This window comes from Vicugna pacos, chromosome 4 (assembly GCF_048564905.1).
Source record: "Vicugna pacos chromosome 4, VicPac4, whole genome shotgun sequence".
Classification (NCBI taxonomy): Eukaryota; Metazoa; Chordata; class Mammalia; order Artiodactyla; family Camelidae; genus Vicugna; species Vicugna pacos.
In genome coordinates, this window is record NC_132990.1 from 77,874,779 (window position 1) to 77,892,040 (window position 17,262).

A 17,262-nucleotide genomic window follows, 5' to 3' on the forward strand; every position below is an offset into this window, starting at 1 on the left:
CAGCCTACTATTTTGTTAAGAAAACAAGCTTACTCAGGAGCAGCAAAGAACTGCAATTCAGGACGTGCAACAGCGGCAAACCACACGCAAGCCTAGTGAAGTAAAGGAGGGGAGAGCCTTTCATAGAGCAGAAGGGGACGTTGGAAAGCATCGTTATAAACAAAAAGTCCTTGGGAGGAAACTGGGAGTTTGGAGTATACTGGTTTCCCCTGGCTGAGTTGTGACACTGACCGAGCGCTTGCTGGACAAGGAGAAACCCCTCCTTCCTCCTGCTGGTGGGAGTAAAGGAGAGCCATGCGCTGCCTGAGATGCGAGGCACCTCTCTCCCTGTCTGCATCTGTACTGACGTCTAAGGGCACACACAGGAGGGCACCCCCTCCGGCCTCTCGACTCCGTTTTGGTGAGGGTTCTTGTGGCGGGCACACCTCCTTTTATTGCACTCCAGTTTATTGGGCTTTTTTTTTTTTTTACATTTTTTATTGATTCATAATCATTTTACAGTGTTGTTATTGGGCTTTTCTGATACTGGTTTTGTTGTTTTGTTTTACAAATTGAAGGTTTGTGGTGACCCTGCGTCAAGCAAGTCAGCTGGCACCATTTTTCTGACATCATTTACTCACTTTGCGTCTGAGTCATATTTTGGTAATTCTCACAATATTAAAAATTTTCGTTATTATTGTATTTGTAATGACAACCTGTGATCTGGGATCTTTGACATTACTACCACGACGCGCTGAAGGCTCAGATGGTGGTTAGGATTTTTGAGCAGTAACGTATTTTTTAATTAAGGTATGTGTATTTTTAAAGACATAATGCTACTGCACACTTAGTAGACTACAGTGTAGTGTAAACGTAACTTTTATATGGACTGGGAAACCAAAAAATTCATGTGACTCACTTTAATGTCGTATTCGCTTTATTATGGTGGTCTGGATCCAAACCCACAATCTCCATCAAGTATGCGTGTGAATGCCCACTTGCTCATCACTGGTTTACAGGAAAGCCACCAGCTTTTGTTCATTTTCCTTGCCTCCTGCAGCCTTGCTACAGTCACTTGTTAGTTCCAGTTTTTTGTCAACTCTTTTGGATGTTCTACATAGACAATCACGTCATTTGCAAAGACAGTTTGATTTCTTCCTTTCAATCTGCACATAGTTTATTGCTTTTTCTTGTCGGGTTGCATGTGTTACAACTTCTAGTACGGTATTTAAACGCAGTGATGAGAAGGGACATTCTTGCCTTGTTCCTGATCTTAGCAGGAGAACTTCGAGTTTCTATTAAGCATGATGTTGAGACAAGATGGAAGGGGACAGGGCACAGCCACTCGAGGAATGACATCATTTAACACTAAAATGGTGGAGGATTCACCTCCTAGTTGGCCTTAGGATTAAGAGGTTTGACTCCTAGTAGACCTTGAGCCTCATCATATGCTCATTGTAACAGCGTGATCAAATAACACGCCTGCAGGCGCCGTGACAGTCCCAAGGCTAACCGCAGAAGGCCGAAGAATGGGCGGTGGCCCAAGTCCTGGGAATCCCAGCCCCTTCCCCAGGGCAGTTGGAATGGTCCCACCCATAGGCGTGTGAAGCTACTGAGCCCATAAAAACTGGCAACACCACGCCTGGCGGCCCTTTCCGCTCCCTCTTCGGAGACGGCCCATGTTCCGTCTATGGAGTGTGTGCCTACTTCTACTTTAACCTGAGCACCCGATTCCCACACCTCTTTCCTGGCCTTTCTCTTGCCTCACACTCTATGCAGTGTGTGTCTCTCTAAGTAAATCTATCTTTACCCAATGGTGGCTCGCACTTGAATTCTTTCCTGCCGGAAGCCAAGGACCCACACTTGGTGAGGCACGTCCCAGGGGCTCAACTGAGACCTGGGACACTGCGCTCCTTACGCCCCACATCCGTTTTCCTGCATCAACATTATCTGTAGGTTTTAGGTAAACATTCTTTATCCGGTTGAGGAAGTTTTCCTCTATTCCTAGTTAAGACAAATCCAGTGATCAATCTGGTTTCAAACCACTGGTTTTATTTATTAAAAGGTACTTTTGTTAACGCAACACAACATGACCTGTCATGAGTGGGAAACCTAAAGCGCCGATCGGCAGAGTGGGGTCCTCAGGACTGAAATGGGGATAATTGGGTGCCCTTGGCTGGCTCAGGTACCTTGAATATCCAACCTCACCAAGGTCCACTTTGAGAAACCAGCCCCTCCCCCCCGACTGATAAGGCTATTTGTCCTTGATTGAAGACTCTTATCTGAGCAAGTACCTCTCAGGGACAAGCCAGTCTCCTGTCTCACCTGCCTCTGCAGCAGTGAGTCAGGTCTCAGCAGGTCCCAGGTGGCCGACTACAAAGTGAAAGTCAGAAGGTCTGACTGAACGAACAAATATTTACTGATCTATATTTAAAAAAAAAAAGTCAGGGAAATACGTGGGAACTGATTCTAGACATGCTTGGCCAGGGAAGGAGGGGTGCACAGACAGAGCTCCACAGGAAGTCCAGACTCAGTGGGCTCGCTGGGGGACTGAGGAGAATTCACTGTGTCGCTCAACCAAACCCGGGAACCCACAGTGGCCCACACGAAGGTAAGTGAGTCTTCCAGAAATCCCTTGGAACAACACAGATGTAAGAAACCTCAGGAGAGAAGTAAGCTTGTTACCTGCGCATCCATCCTGCAGGTGGTCCGGGGAGGGCAAGGAAGCCCTATCCTTTGCCGGGCTGCTGAGGACAGCACCACAGCTGCGCACAGACATCGTGGGAGAGCGCCGCGGCGGCTCCCCTCTGCAGGCTGCACGGAGGGCCCCGGGAGTCAGCCATAGAACCACGCCCCGGCCCAGCGCAGATGCCGCAGATGCCGAGGCCTGAGGGCGGCAGCGCACGCACCGTGACCTCTCACTTCCACGGGGCCATGTGTGCAAGGTTCCCGCAATGGTCAGGCTAGTGCAGTGAGCTGAGGGCCTGGGGTCACAGCTCTCTGTCCTCTCTCTCTGCCCCTCTGCACCTCCACACCAGCTGTGGTGAACAGAGGCTTCTGTTCGGAGCCTCTTGCTGAATCTCTAACCCTGTATTAGTTTAAGTCCTGGAGCCTCTTCCCAGCCTCACGCAGAGGGGCCAGCGGCAAGGCCTACCCTGGCCTTGCAGGACTGTTGGAACCCCCCGTTCCTGACCATGCGTCCTGGTTAGGGCTACTTCCGTCCAACTCACTGGACAGCAGGAGGTGGACTGTCTGACCTGGACACTCCTGCCATTTGGTTCTGAAGACCTTCCCGACAGTAGGTGACTGGAAGTGCTCTCCGAGGTCTCTGAATCACGTTTTCTGCACCTGAGGCGCACAACACCCAGGGGCTGTGAACCGGCCCCTCGACGCATTCTGTGATGTTCCTAACCTTTTCTTCCCTGTCTTCTGTATTCCGGTGTCCACTATCGCCCTGGACGTGAGATGCCTCCGTTGCCATTGAAACCCATCACATGCTCCATCCTTGCTTCTGCACAGCATCAGCCCCCAGCCCTAGGCCAGGGAGGGGTGTGAGTGGCCAAGCCCCGGGAGGCTGCGAAGGGGAGGATGGGGCATTTTACCCTTGGAGTTGGTTAGGCTCCAGCTCCCACCACGGCTGACCAGATGCAGGCGTCTCCATATTTCCCCAGCATTTCTTCCCTGTATCGCCTACTGCCCACTGCTGCTTCTAGAAATGGGGTGTTCCTGCTGCCACCTGCCACAAAAGTGCACCATCTGCTCTCCCCACACATCAGCTCCACGAAGTGGCGGGGGCGGGGCACAGCAGCACTCCAAGCTGGAGGGGCGAGCCTCCCTGCCTCCTGTCTTCAGGGGAGCACCTAGTGATACCCGCCCGCCAGGCTTTTTGAGATGTTCCTGCCATTTCCACAGGGGCTTATACCCTCACAGCTCTCCTGACTGTAACGTGTGAAAAATAACTCGGGTGGACCTACTGGACACAGAGGGAGTGGGACAACGAGCCGTGGCACGAGGGTCCAGGTCAAGCGAGATGGCAGAAAACTGTGCGGCACATAGGCATTCCTCAGATACATCTCCAAGAGTAAACACACCTAAGCACACCTTTAAGGCTGTAAAGTTGCTTTTTGCACTGCCTTGACTGTCTCCCACAAATACCACTCGTCTTTCAGTCCTAAGGATGCCCCACCAGGGCTTATACTGGGGACTACACACCCACTGGGGGCTACACTTGGACTCACAGGTAATTTAGAAGGGAAGGAGCAATTTAGAAGAGAAGAGTCCTCATCTTCCAAACATTAAACTTTAACAAGCACCTCAAGGCTTTAAGTTGTCCCTTGGCTAGCTATCAGTCTTTGTATGAGGCCGATTCTCTGACATCTGAGACGCGCCTCACAGCCCAACGTGCGGTCAGGGACCACTACGCCAGGTGTGCTCTAAGTACAGTCGTCTTCTCATACACTGTTCAGTGTGCGTCCATCAGAGCAGCCTGTAAACGCTACCACTCAAGTCCTTCGTGTCCACCTGACTTTGTCCGCTTGGTCTATCAGTTCCTCAGACCTGGCAGACGCCCCCGCTGGTGTGTGAACAGGTTTCTCCCTGCGGCTGTGCTTCTGCTGCAGCTGTTCAGCCCTTCCAGGTGACCGGGGCCCCTCTTCAGTTTGTGGTCAAGTTCTTTCTCTTTAGGGATTTTTTTACGTTAATGTCGACTTCATCTAATACTACAGCCACACCAGCTTTCTTCTGGTTACCAACTGTTTCTTAACTGGAGTTCAGTCAAAAGAATTATTAATAGTTTCACTTAAATACAATCCACATACCATAAAATTCATCCGAATTTTGTTGGTGGGCACTCATTCTAGCTGCCTGGGGGCTTGGACCCGACTCCCCCCCTTACTCTGGCTCTTCCATCCACCTTGCTTGGTTCCAGGTTTTCCTCTTTCCCTCTCTCCTGCTGCCTCCCAGAGTGGTATCACCCACCCCACTTCATTTTCCTTCCTCCTAGGTTAGTAACACCGTTTCCATCTTTTAGTGGTTATTTTAGGACTTGAAATGTGCGTGTTTCGTTAAAACTCTCATTTTTACTCCTTTTACAAACTTGGCATCATTTATATCCAGACCCCAGTTACCTGACCCCGTCAATTCCACCTGCAGCTCCGGTTACAGGGGCCGATTTTCGTCCCTTCCAAGGGGGTTCTGGACTGATTCGGCAGTCACAAGGGCCACTGAGTTCCTGCTCCTCTGAGCACGGGAGAGGAGGAGGGCGCCAATGAAGAGCCCCACGCCCCCGACGCCTACTCCCTCCTCACTGCTCCCTGCCCCACACCAGCAACTTCCAGGGAGCACTCTGGCCTCACAAGAAGCTGGAGCCCATACCTGGCCACCCCTTCCCTGGGCCCGAAGTCTCTTTCGCCCGCCCGCCTGAACCCTCCCGCCAAGTCGGCGAGGGGCGCGCGGCCAGGGTCCATTTGCCGCCAGGGGCCCGCGCCTGCTCGGGTCGGGGTGGGGGTCGGACGGCGAGGCCACGGCCCTCACGCCAGGCCGGCCCGCTCCAGGTCCTGGGGCAGGATCCGGCCCTTCTTGCGGGCCTTCTCCAGGCGCCGCTCCGCCTTGGCCGCCTTCTTCCTGCGCAGGTTCTGCCGCCGCCGGTCCTGCCGCTGCTGCATCTGCTCCACCACGTGCGCCGTGCGCTTCTCCCACGTGCGCCTGCGCCGCGCGCGCCGCCGCTCCTTGCGCCGCAGGGCGTCCTGCAGCCGCTGCTCGTCGTCGCGGATGCGCACGCCCTCCGCCTTGTACAGCAGGTTGGTCCACCGCATCCTGGCCTCGAGCTCCCGCGCCCTGCCCGCGTCCCGCTCCCGCAGCTCCTCCAGCCGGGCCCGCCGCGCCCGCAGGCGCTCCAGCAGCTGCCGGTAGTTCCTGCCCGTCAGCGGCGTCAGGTTCCCCTTCAGCTTCCGCCTCTTCTCCTTGCGGCGCCCCGCCTCGCCGGCGGGCTCCGCCCCGCACACCTCCACCTGCGGGAGAGGGCAAGGCCGGCTGAGCGCGCCGCCCCGCAGGCCGGCGGGGACGCGCGCAGCCGCGGCCGCCGGGCGCCCGCCGCACCTTGCTGAAGAGCAGCCCCGGCGGCGCCTGCGCCGCCTCCTCCTCGCGGGGCGCCTCGGCGGCCTCCTCCGCCGCCGCCGCCGGGGCCGTGGCCGCCTTCTCCTTCGCTCTCAGCTCCTTGCGCTTCCTCTTCTTCCGGTCCCGCTCCTGCTTCCTCCGTCGTCGTTTCTCCAAAGCGGCGGCAGACAGCTCCTCGGCGCCGCCCTGGGGGGAAAGCGGGCGCTGGCTCCTAAGGTTCTCCCAACCTCGGGCCCCCCGTCTGGCAGGACAAGCGTTCCACTCGGAGATGCCCGAGCACCCAAAACGCACCCGAAAGACACAAGGGGACCCCGCGAGAACCGCCTGCGGTTTCCAGGCACCTGCCCCACACCAGGGCAGGTCACAAACACGGGGCCGCTAAACCTCCCCAGTGACCCAAGAAGGGGCGTGTCCTCGGTCATTTCCGAGAGAAGAGCAGGGGGCTGGGCCAACGCCACCATCCAGATCTTGGCAGTGGATCGGAACGCCCCGGTTTCGGTGCAGACCAGGGCACTGTCCTGAGCTCAGCCAGGCAGACAGGAGGGCCCTGGGCCTCTGCAGGACAGCAGGGCCCAGAGCCGGGGTCACCTCTCAGAAACTGGCCCTCGGGCCTGTCCCAGGACAGGGCAGAAAGCAGCTGTGGACTGTTCCCACACAGCAAGAGGCCTGGGGCAGCTCCCCGCGGAAGGGGGTGGGGTAGTGAGGCCGTTCAGCAGAAAGCGCTGAGGTAGACTCAGGTGCCCGAGCCTCCCATGGCTGTCACTTGGGGGAGGTCACCTTGCCTCAAGCCCTCGCCTACCTCCTAGGGCCGTCGTGACATTTAGATGAAAAACCTGTAGGAAGGGCCGCCCGGTGTGGGTGTCTCAGCAGACGCAGCTTCCCCAGAGAAGAAGCTGAGTCTCCCTCCAAGGCCATGGACAGCAGAGCCAGCTGAAGACGGGTGGCCCTGGGGACCCAGAGCCCCAAGGTGATGAGAACCACACCTGATGTCTCACAGAATGGAGCTGCGGCGGTCCTGGCAGGACCCGCTGGAGGGGCAGGAACAGGGCTGAGGCCCTCCTGTCAGCCCCACATTCCACTGAAATGCCCACCAGGCCCACGAAGGCTGGCGGGGCTGGGAGCCGACCTCAGAGGGAGCCCAGCGTCTCCTCCTGCAGGCAGCACCCAGGGAGGTCTCCCCACCCACCTGGCCGCGGGCCTCCTGTATCTTCTCGCGCAGGCGCTGCCGCAGAACGTCCAAGGCGAATAAAGACTCAGGCTCTTTGGCTGGGCCATCTGCAAAGGAAGGGTCGGGAGACTGAAAGAAGCCCCCCTCCCGGACCTTTCTGTGTCCTCCCCTGGGGCCCAGCTTCAAAGCCCCAGTCTCCGTGCACGGACAACCCCCCCCAGTGGCCACTCATGGATCTGCAGGACATTTCCAGTAATTCTACTCCACCTCTTCAACCTGGATTGACATCCCCAGGACATCCTCATGTGGTATGAAAAAACTCTTCCCACAGTGCAAGCCAAACCCATCTCCCATTCCTCCCAACTTCTGCAGCCGCCCACCCTGCCCCCTTGCCCCCCAAGGCAGCTCTCAGGACACCATTTCAGAGACCTGAGAGCAGTCAAGCCAAGCTACTCCAGGTGCTCTGTGGAACACGGGCCTGCCCCTCTTCATCCCAGTTACTATGTGGCTTGGCACTACTGTGCACTTGTGGAATCCCGTCCACGCACAGAGCCCCTGTGATGTAACCTCTGAAAACCCATCCTTCGGGAAGTCTCATGCTGTCTCAGTGTGCCTGAGGGTGCTGTCATGGCCAGAGAGGAAGGGCCACATTTGCTTAGATCCTAGATCCCAGTCGGCCCTACCCGACCCTCACCGGCAGGTGCCCTGGGGGAGCTGGGGGCCTCTTCCTCCTCCAGGGCTGCCGCAGGCTTCCTGGCCTGAGGCTTCTCTGCAGGGGCGTGAACCTTGGGCTCTGCAGCCTTCTCATCCCGCTCCCGGGATTTCTTCTGGGCTTTCTTCCTCTTCTTCTTTGGGGGCCCACCAGCTTCTGAGACTCGAGCTTTGCCAGCTGAAACACAAAATGAGAAAGGGCTGCCATCCCAATATCTGTGATCCATTCAATAGGTAGGAAGGTGTTGTAAAGGCTTTGGTGCTAGAAGGATGCCAGAGCCAATCAGGATAGAGGATATGGAGACCCTTATCCACTGAGCTCAGAACCACAAACTTCCTAGAGGGCAAACTGGCCACACTTATCAAACCCTGAAAACATCCACATGCTGACCCAGCAGTCTGCTTGCTGAGAATTCATTCTGGATATGCACAAAGATTTGGCCTCAAGGATGCTCATCATAACATTGTTTAAGTGAAAAACAAGGAAAACCTAAATTTCTTAAACCCTAAATCTACAGGGACAATTATGGCACTGCCATACAACAAACTACAATGTAGCCATCAAAAATAATGACACAGGCTTTCATTTTAATAGGTGGAGAAAATGTTTACAATCTAAAAGGAAAAAAATGAATGCAGAAAGTAGGAAGAGAATTGTTTCAGGAAGTGAGAAATACTCAAAAAAAAAAAAAAAAGACCAGAAAGACACAGATCTAACTTATTACTGAGTGGTGAGAAAATTCACTTAATTTCTGTAACGACTATATTTTCCTTATATAAAGAGAAAAAGTCGTTTTTGTTCTCTGGTGGTACCGTGCCAGGCCCTGCTGCTCTCTCCCTCGTGTGGACCCAGGCAGTACTTTACAATCCCCAGCTCCCTGCAGGCCAGTTTTTGTCTGTTTCATCTGTTTTGTGTATCTGCTTCCTGAGGGTGGCCTTGTCACCCCTGCCATGTAGACCCCCACTGGCAAGAGCCATCTTCTTCTTTCTCCCCATACAGCACCAGGCCCATAGTAATGCGCTGAAATTTTTTTTCATCATCGCTCATCACCTCCATCCATTGTGGAGAGCTGGCCAAGCCTGTTCACGATCCCTAACAGCAGAACACCCATTCCGCATGGTCACCCCTCCAAGCTTCCTGCCCGGGGGGCGCCCATCTGAATCCCTCCGACCCCCCCACCCCCACCCAGACTGATGCCCCCAAGGAGCAAGGGAAATGAAGCTGCCTTTAAGCATCCCTTACAATCCTTCCTTCTAGTATTTCACAGGCTTGTCTCACGCATCTACGTGTCTACTCCACCTGAAGGCTACTCGGGTGCGGTGTGGGGTAGACACCGACTCCCGCCGCTGGTGGGTGGAGGGGCGCCCCCTTCCGAAGCCCTCCAAATCCCGGCCCCTGGCTGAGCTTTACCCGACTTGCGCTTCTGCGAATCGGGGCTGGGCTGGGAGCAGATCTTCCTGGCCAGGCTCTGCAAGTACGCATCCTTCGCGAGCAGAGAAGCCATGGCCGAAGCCTCGGGGGTCGGGCGGGGCTCGCTCGGGGTCCTACTCCGGGGAAGGAGGGTCGGGGTGTGGGGTCCGATGCCCGCACCGGCCGCCCCTCGACACACACACCAGCCCCAACTTGCGCGATTCTCACCCACCCGACTGAGCTCACCGGAAACTACCGCGTGGGCAGGCGCCTCCGGCCGAATGCCGAGCCGCCGGCGCGCGGCGCTCGATTAGCCAGGCCTGGCTCCACCGGAAGAGGCGCGCGGGGCGGGGCGCAAAGCCTTGTGGGCCGCGGGTAGGGGCTGGGCGCGGCCCCGACGCAGCGCCTGGTGCGCAGTAGGCGTTCAGTACCCAGGAAGGCGACAGAACAGGCCGGCAGGAATTCAGTCCTCGGGGGCTCAGACCCCAGGTGGAAGCTGGCGAGCCCGCGTTCGTTCGGAAAGGACTGCGCGCCTCGGGTTCTACGCCCTGGGATACAGGCGGCGAAGAAAGCCCACGTGTCTGCACCGTTTCAGTGGAAACTGCTGATAAGCCGGGCGAGTGTAGGTGTGGCGGATCGTGGCTTGCCATCTCCATACACTGGGCGATGATCTCCCTCATGGGAAGGAGATAAGCACGCCGGTGACAGGGCGCAGGGGTGAAGTCCAGGCTCCTCTGGCGAACCCCCACCCTTTCTCGGTGAGCCTGGCACCAGGCATTGGGCCTGGCATTCTTTCTGGGCTGAGTCCTGAGTTCTGCCACTTCACTTCCCAGCTCCGTGACCATGGGCATCACACTTCAGCCCCTTCCAAGCCTGTGGCCGCCCTTCCCTGAGATGCCAGTAACAACAGCACCGACTGAGGGTGCAACCAGAGGTACAGGCGCCCGGGCCACGTGGAGTGCAGTAATGGCGGCAGCTTTTCATGTATCCACCAGACATTTAGGCCCTTCTACGTCCTAGACACTACTTTCTAGGCAATGGGAATGCAGCCATGACCCCAAACTAACAGCCCCCACTTGCCCAGAGTCCCCGAGGGGAGGAGGCTGACTTGGAGCCCAAGGTTGTCCAGGCAGAGACCAGGGGCTGTTTTCTGACAGCCACTGGGAGACCAAAGGTGGTCCAAGAATGACAGGGGCAAACAAGAAAAGGAACCAATCAACGCAAAAGGGTGGAGCTGGTTTTATTCAACAGTCTCATTACAAAAATAACCAGAATGTGTGCAGCAGCAAAATCAGGAAGGATCCTGCCTGACTTCTGTAAGAGCAGGTGGTCCCGCTTACCCATAGCCCTGCAGGGGCAGTCAGCGCAGGGAGCTTCCAGGCGAAGTAGCAGGCAGAGCTCTGTGTAGGAGACCTGGTCTTGGCTAGTTCTGTCCGCTCTGAGCACTACCTCCCCTCACCCTGGTAAACAGCTCAGGTCGGGCCTCCCAACACTAGGCATCCTTCCTGCCCCACTGTTAGGTGCCCAACAGGACAAACTGTCCTGGAAACTTCCCTCTACCCAGCCAGCCAGAAGACAGCAACCCCAGAATGGCTGGGGGAACACTCCTAGGTGGACTGTCCCTGGGCTGACAGGGCCATAGTGGCTCCCCCAGGGGGAATGAAGGCTGAAGGGAGTTGAGGCTGTGGGGGCCCAGAGAGGGGGCACTGGATTTCATTCCGCAGGTTCTAGAGGCCCAGGGAGGGGAGCCCTGGGAGGCTCAGGTGTGCTCTGTGGGTACGGGGCCGCCGGTGTGGGAGTGGGCAGGGGCTGCCGCCTGCAGGGGGCCGGCACTGGGCTCCGGGGATGCCAGCAGAGGGGCTGAGAGGCCATCAGCAGGGTCTGTGTCGAGGTCCAGCCTCCAGTAAGCTTCGCATAGAGGCAGATCATTAGCTTCGCAAAGACTTGAGCTTTTCCACCACCAGAAACCCAGGGAGAGACAGGAGCAGGCAGGATGGAAGCCAGGGGAAGGAAAGCGAGATAGAAGCAGAGTTAAGAAACAGACCACACCCCGGACCGCCCTCTCCTCTGTACTGGCCCCTCCAACAAGCAGGCCTGGCTGAGGGGCCTGTGGGGGCTGCCCCTGCTTCAGGGTCCCCCAGGGATTCCTAAAAGGAGTCTACTGGGACCAGCCACCAGCAGGCTGTGTGATCTCGGCAGGTCCCTTCCACTGACCAACCCATGTCCTTTCTGCCACATGGCCTTCCTAGCCCCCGCTGTCACTTCCTATCCTGGCTCCAGCTGCCTTCCTCCTCCAGCCTGGCCACATACTCTGTTCACAGCTGCAGGAACCAGTGTCCAGAGCTTGCTAGAGTCCTTCCCTGATCCTAATGCTTCGCAAGCCCCCTGAGGGCACAGACCCTGTCTTCTTTCTGGGTCTGCCCCTGGCTGGGCCTCAGCCTAAACTGGGCAGCAGTTAGAAGCAGAGGCCCTGGCATTCTGTCTCGCACCACTGACCAGCTGTGCGACCTCAAACAGGCCCCTTAAACTCAGTCTCCCATCTCTAGTACAGGCACAGCCAGGCCGGCCTCTCGGGGCTGCGAGAAGACTTGGGATGCAGATGCAGGTGAAGAGCATGGCTCTGGAAGGTGGTCAAGAGGGTGCACAGAGCACGGTCCTGTCCCTGCAGTCATCTTGCTGGCTGTCTCCCGAATCCTGCCCTGCCCCTCGCTTCTTCCCGTGCTCCTGCCCTCAGTGTTTAGTCTCCGAAACCATCCTGGACACAGAGCAGTGTCCCAAGGAGAGTGGAGGGTGAGAGGAAGAAAAAGAGCAAATCGTGAGCAGAAAGCAGAGCAGAGAGCGTGGAGATGGGTGTGTGGGCAGCGGGGAAGCACCTGGAGTGCCGGCGGCTCAGGGGGCTGGGGCACACGCAACCCGTGTTGGGGGATAAGCCAGGGGAGGGGAATACACAGCCCGCTGGTCCTGACGCAGCTGAGCCCCAGCCACTGACATATATTTACAGATGAGGGACGAACTCAGCCTCCGGAGGTACCAGGAATAGTGGGAGGGGCTCCCAGGCCAGACCAGAAACCATCCAGGTGAACCAGAGACTGATGGACCAGGAGCCAGGATGTGGGAAGCTCAGCTCTCAGGACCCCTGGGTTTCACTGTGGGCCTGGCCCTTGGGGGCAGCAGAGGGACAAACACAGGGACGTAAGGGATTCTGGGATTCTGCAAAACCAAGCGGGGCTGTGAGCAATGTCCCAGCAAGGTTTGAGTCCCCGTGAGACCCGCTCTGGACCCTCTCTGAAGGCCTGGTGTGTAGGCAATGCTCGCTGCATGTCTGCTGAGCCGATGGGATCAGGGACGAGACGTGGCTCCACCCTCCAGAAAGGTCTAAACCGCTCCAGCTGGGCAGTGAGACTCTCCCTTCCCACAGAGGCCAGGAGGGGCAGGGACCCTGAAGGGGGCACTGAGTCCAGTGCAGGGAAGCCAAGCCTCAGACCAAAGGTGTGCTGGCTCTGGGTGTCTGCGGCCCCAGCATGGCCTCCACAGCACAGAGAGAAGCACTGAAAATCCACGACAGAAAAAAAAAAACTGTGCAGCGAGGGCGAGAGGGAGCACAGACTTTGCGTCTGCTGAGACCTCCCAGTTTCCAGCCTGTTTCCCCATGCATAAGTTACACTTGGACTCTGATTTTTCAGGACCCCTCCAGCCTCAGGTTTCAGGATTCTAAGCGGTCACGTGAGGACCAGGGAGACAGGTCTTGCCCACTGCCAGATACCTGGGGCCCAGCACAGGCCTGGCATGTCGGCTGGCTCCAGTCTGAACAAAGTTGAGTTGAAAGGGAACTCAGGGGTCCAAGGACCCCAGGCCTGGCTGTCAAGGCCGTTCTCTGGGTTCTTTCTTCCTCCTTCCTGGACGTGGGCCTGGGAGGCCAAAAGAGCTAGCCCAGCCTTGGCCAGAATGTTTAAACACTGATGAGACAGCTAAGAGGAGCAGACAGGCCCAGAGAGAGGCAGCCATCACCCCAGGCAGAAAGGCTGGTTCGGCCCTCCCAACCTTCGAGGTTCTGCAATTTTCATCCTGATGCCCAGGCCCCGGTAGATGGTATAAATTGTCTGTCAATCAGATGCTCTGACCGTGAGGTCTGCTCTGAAACCCAGGCACAGGGCTCTGCTGCCAAGACAGGGAAGGATTTGAAAAACAAGACCTTCGGGCTGCCAGGTGGGGCTGGGCCACCCCAGCTGGCCAGGCCCAGGACTGCAGGTCCACTCAGCTCGGGGTCCAGCCCTATTTGTACCTGGACGAGTAATACTCCTCCTCCAGCTCGTAGAGGTCGATGGAGACCTCATCCCGCAGGGCGACGAGCTTCCGGTCACACTCCTCCTGCAGCGCTCGCAGCTGCTGGTTGCGCTGGTCGATGGCCTCGTTCACCGACGGGAAGTCGTTGAGGATGAGGAACTGCTTGAGGTCGGACACCAGCTTCATCAGGGACTCGCCGGCTCGGACCTGGGGTGGGAACGGGGGCAGGTAGGGTGAGGGAGTGTCCGCAGCCAGCCTCCGTGAGCCTGACGCTGGCTGAGCAATGGCCTCAGTTCCCTCACCTGCAAAGTGGGGCTGCGGTACTGACCTCCACAGGGTCGCCGTGAGACGTGGGGGAACTAGAAGGTCAGCTACAGGAGGCAGCATCCCTGGCAACCCCCGCAGCCCAAGGAAAAGCTTCCAAGGCGAGCGCCATCCCTTCCCGGGTCCCTCCTCTCCCCTCCCCTGGCCTCTGCTTGTGCCCCTGCTGGGATGATCTCTAATCACACGTGTTATTCAAGTACAGGTTCTGCTTCTCAAAACCTGAAACCCCAGATAAAACTGGGATCCCATTTAACCGCCTGCCCTGCCTCAGGGACAGCACGCTTGCCAGCTGGGGGGCTTCCTTTAGGATCCTGTCCTTTGCATTTTCACCTGTGGGCCCGGAGCTATGGAAATACGTAGCTGCTGTGCTTGTTCTGTGACATCAAGGGATGCATATCCTGATCAAAGGACCCAACTGCACATCCTGTTCCATCAGGCAGTTCGCTTCCCGTACTGACAAAGAATCATCCTCTTTCTCACCACTGCCCGGCCGTGGTTGGACAGGATGGACCTGGCCCGTTATCTGCCAGCCCCTCTCACAGCTGCCGTGGACAGCCCTCCTCCTCCCCACCCAGGAAACCCCAGTGGGGACCACAAGGCTCCTGGAGCCCGGGCTGTGCCCTCCACCTGGTGACTCACGATGTTGGCGGCTCGCACGTGCATCTCGTAGTTGTCCTGCTCGCCTTGGGTGGCCCTCGACACCTGTGTCTCGTCCTCAATCTGGAGGGCAAACAAAAAAAACCAAGAATCATCAGGTGCCCTGGCCCACCAGTGCCTGTAAGGCCCCGGCGGCAGCAGCACGCCCGCCCTCGCCACACCCTCTGGCCTGTCTTGCCCTCCGCATCAGGCACTGCTGACCCAGCCTCAGGCAGCGGTCACCTTAACCCCTCTGGTTCTGTTCTCAGGAGACACAGGCACCTTCATCAGGCCCAGTGGAGGCCTAAGGACGCTGGCTGCTGTCCCAGGTGCAGGAGGTCTCAGTCACATTCTTTCTGGGGCGTGGAGCCCTGTTCATGACAGGCTGTGTCACTAGCTCGGGTGCTCAGTGAGCTGCTGACCAGACGAATAAAAGGACAATGTGTTTTTTTTTTAAGTGACCATTTACCGAGCACCTCCTGGTTGCCGGGTACTGTGTTATGCCCTGGACCGTCATTATCTTAGGAAACTCTCATGGAAGCCTGGATCACTGTCCAGGGGGACAAACCTGAGGCTGGGACAGACCGAAGGGTGCACTCAAGGTGTCTCAGATGGTGAATGGAGGAGCCAGGACTGCCTGTCGTCCTCTTTCTAACCACTGTCCGAGGTCCAGGCTATGAACTGCTCCAACCCACACACCAGGCCAGGGTTTCCACGGTGGCTTGGCCAGAATAGGGGCAGGGATCACGGCCCCCTTCGTAGTTAGGAGCCAGACTTCCTGGGTTCAAATCTCAGCCGTGCCAGTTATTAGCAGAATGACTTTGGGCAAGCTGCTAGATCTTCTGAGCCTCAGCCCCTCCTCTGGAAGTGGAGGGGAGAGCGGTGGTGCCTTCTGAGCCTCAGCCCCCTCCTCTTGCAGTGGAGGGGGAGCAGTGGTGCCCCGGGAAGGTTCAACAGCACCGGGCACAAGGGGCCTCACAGCTCGGCCTGACAACAAAGTGAGCACTAAATAAATGCCAGCTTTCATCAACACTAGTAATGCTCAGACAAGCCTTTAAGGTCTGCAGCCGTCATGCAGAGACCACCCAACTCCGGACAGCTGCAGCATCAGTGGGCTTGCTGGGACCCAAACCAGACGCTGGTCACTCTGCCCCCCTGGGGGGGGCCTTCCCCAGCTCCTCTACCTGTCCGTGTTCACTCGCAATAGTTCCCACAGTAACTGCTTTACACAGATGAACTAACTCATCTGGTCATCACAAGGACCCTATGATGCAGGGGAAACTGAGGCACTGAGAAACCAAGTCCTCACTCAAACCCTTCTGCTAGTAAGTGGTGCTGGATGTCGGATCCTGGCAATTGGACCAGAGTCCCCTACAACTGCCTCACCAGGACCGTAATTCACTGGCTTGTTTATTTATCTATTGACTTGTTATTGTCAGTCCCCCAGCCACCCTCCCCGTGGGGACAAGGGCCTTGTGTGTGGGTTCACTGCTGTATCCCCACCATCTCGCAGGGAGCACGCATGTTTAGTGGATGCTGCTGCTGAAAGCAGACACCCCGGCTCCGCTTACCACTGTCCACAACCTCCAGACCCTGCCACTTCCCTTGGTCTCAGAAGGGGCAGGAGACTGGCGGCCTCGCCCACCTTGGCGGTCTTGATGATTTCGGTGAAGTTGTCCATGATGGACTTGACGTCGTCCTTGAGCCGCTTGTTGTAAGACTGCAGCAGCGTCTCCTTGCTCTGCGGCAGGGCTCTCTGCTGGGCCATGGCCGGGCCTCGGGCAGGGCAGCGGGCACCTGGGACCCAGAGTCTGATGTGAGCATCCCAGCCACCCACCCTCCATGCCCCCGCCCCAGCAGGACGTACAGATCTCCAGAGATCCCCCTTCTGCCAGACTCATTCGTCCAGCTCTTCGCACACTGGTGCCCTGCTGGGTCTCCCCCGGCTGTCTCCCTGGGACCGCAGACAACACCTTGCCCCGCTCTGGCGCAGTATTCTCAGAGGCCGGGCCCACGCACGTCCGCGAGAGGCCTTAGGCGCTCCACCTGCCCCTGCCAGCCGCCTCCCCGCCACCACCCCCATCCTCCCCTCACCTACCCTACCCCTTCCGAAGTCACTTTGCCTGCACTCCCCCTCCGCCTCCGGGGTCTCCAAGCCGGGACCCCCGAGGGCCGCCCCACGAGGCCTCTGGGCTCCTCCGCTCCGGGGTTTCTGCTGGGACCACCCTCCCACCTCGCGCCAGGCGCCTCCGGGCTGCGCGCTCTGGGCAGGGTGATCCCCAGCCCGGGCCCTGGAGCACGAACCAGAGCCCGAGCTCGAGGTTTTAAAGCCACTTTGAGGTAAATCACACGGGAAGGACGCCAACCCCGCCGCGCAGCCCCAACGCCCACACCTGGTGCGCAGAGCCGGGGCCCGGCGGACACCTGGCCGGGGTGGGGACGAGCGCGCGCCCCTCCCGGAAAGTCCTGGCTCCCGGGTCCCTCTCCGCGCAGACTGCCGGCAGCTCCGACCCCTTCGCCTCGCTCTAGGCACCGCCCCCGACCGCGGAGCAGGAGAAAGGAGTCCTGCGGCTTTAAATCCGAAATCCCGCGCAGGCGCCAGTTCTCGCGATCTCGGAGATCGCATACATATTAC

The 17,262-nt window shown here is 57.8% G+C and overlaps 2 protein-coding genes across 3 annotated transcripts; both read right to left on the reverse strand.

Moving 5' to 3' along the window:
- Positions 1-898: 898 nt before the first annotated feature.
- SURF6 (surfeit 6) lies at positions 899-9,623 on the reverse strand. Its single transcript, XM_072960466.1, has 5 exons — positions 9,384-9,623; positions 7,956-8,150; positions 7,280-7,368; positions 6,076-6,279; positions 899-5,987 (listed from the first exon to the last, which is right to left on the reverse strand). Exons 1-5 carry the CDS (start codon positions 9,475-9,477, stop codon positions 5,508-5,510), a joined length of 1,062 nt encoding a protein of 353 aa, XP_072816567.1. The 5' UTR covers positions 9,478-9,623; the 3' UTR covers positions 899-5,507.
- A 977-nt stretch (positions 9,624-10,600) lies between these two features.
- Positions 10,601-17,244, reverse strand: MED22 (mediator complex subunit 22). 2 transcript variants are annotated; one of them, XM_072960469.1, is made up of 5 exons: positions 17,021-17,244; positions 16,273-16,424; positions 14,631-14,711; positions 13,666-13,874; positions 10,601-11,332 (listed from the first exon to the last, which is right to left on the reverse strand). In XM_072960469.1, exons 2-5 carry the CDS (start codon positions 16,393-16,395, stop codon positions 11,143-11,145), a joined length of 603 nt encoding a protein of 200 aa, XP_072816570.1. In that variant the 5' UTR covers positions 16,396-16,424; positions 17,021-17,244; the 3' UTR covers positions 10,601-11,142. The 2 variants fall into 2 exon arrangements, with proteins under 2 accessions (XP_072816570.1, XP_072816569.1); XM_072960468.1 differs by lacking the exons at positions 10,601-11,332; positions 17,021-17,244 and adding an exon at positions 16,746-17,003 and having other exon boundaries at positions 11,399-13,874.
- Between the last annotated feature and the right edge of the window lie 18 nt (positions 17,245-17,262).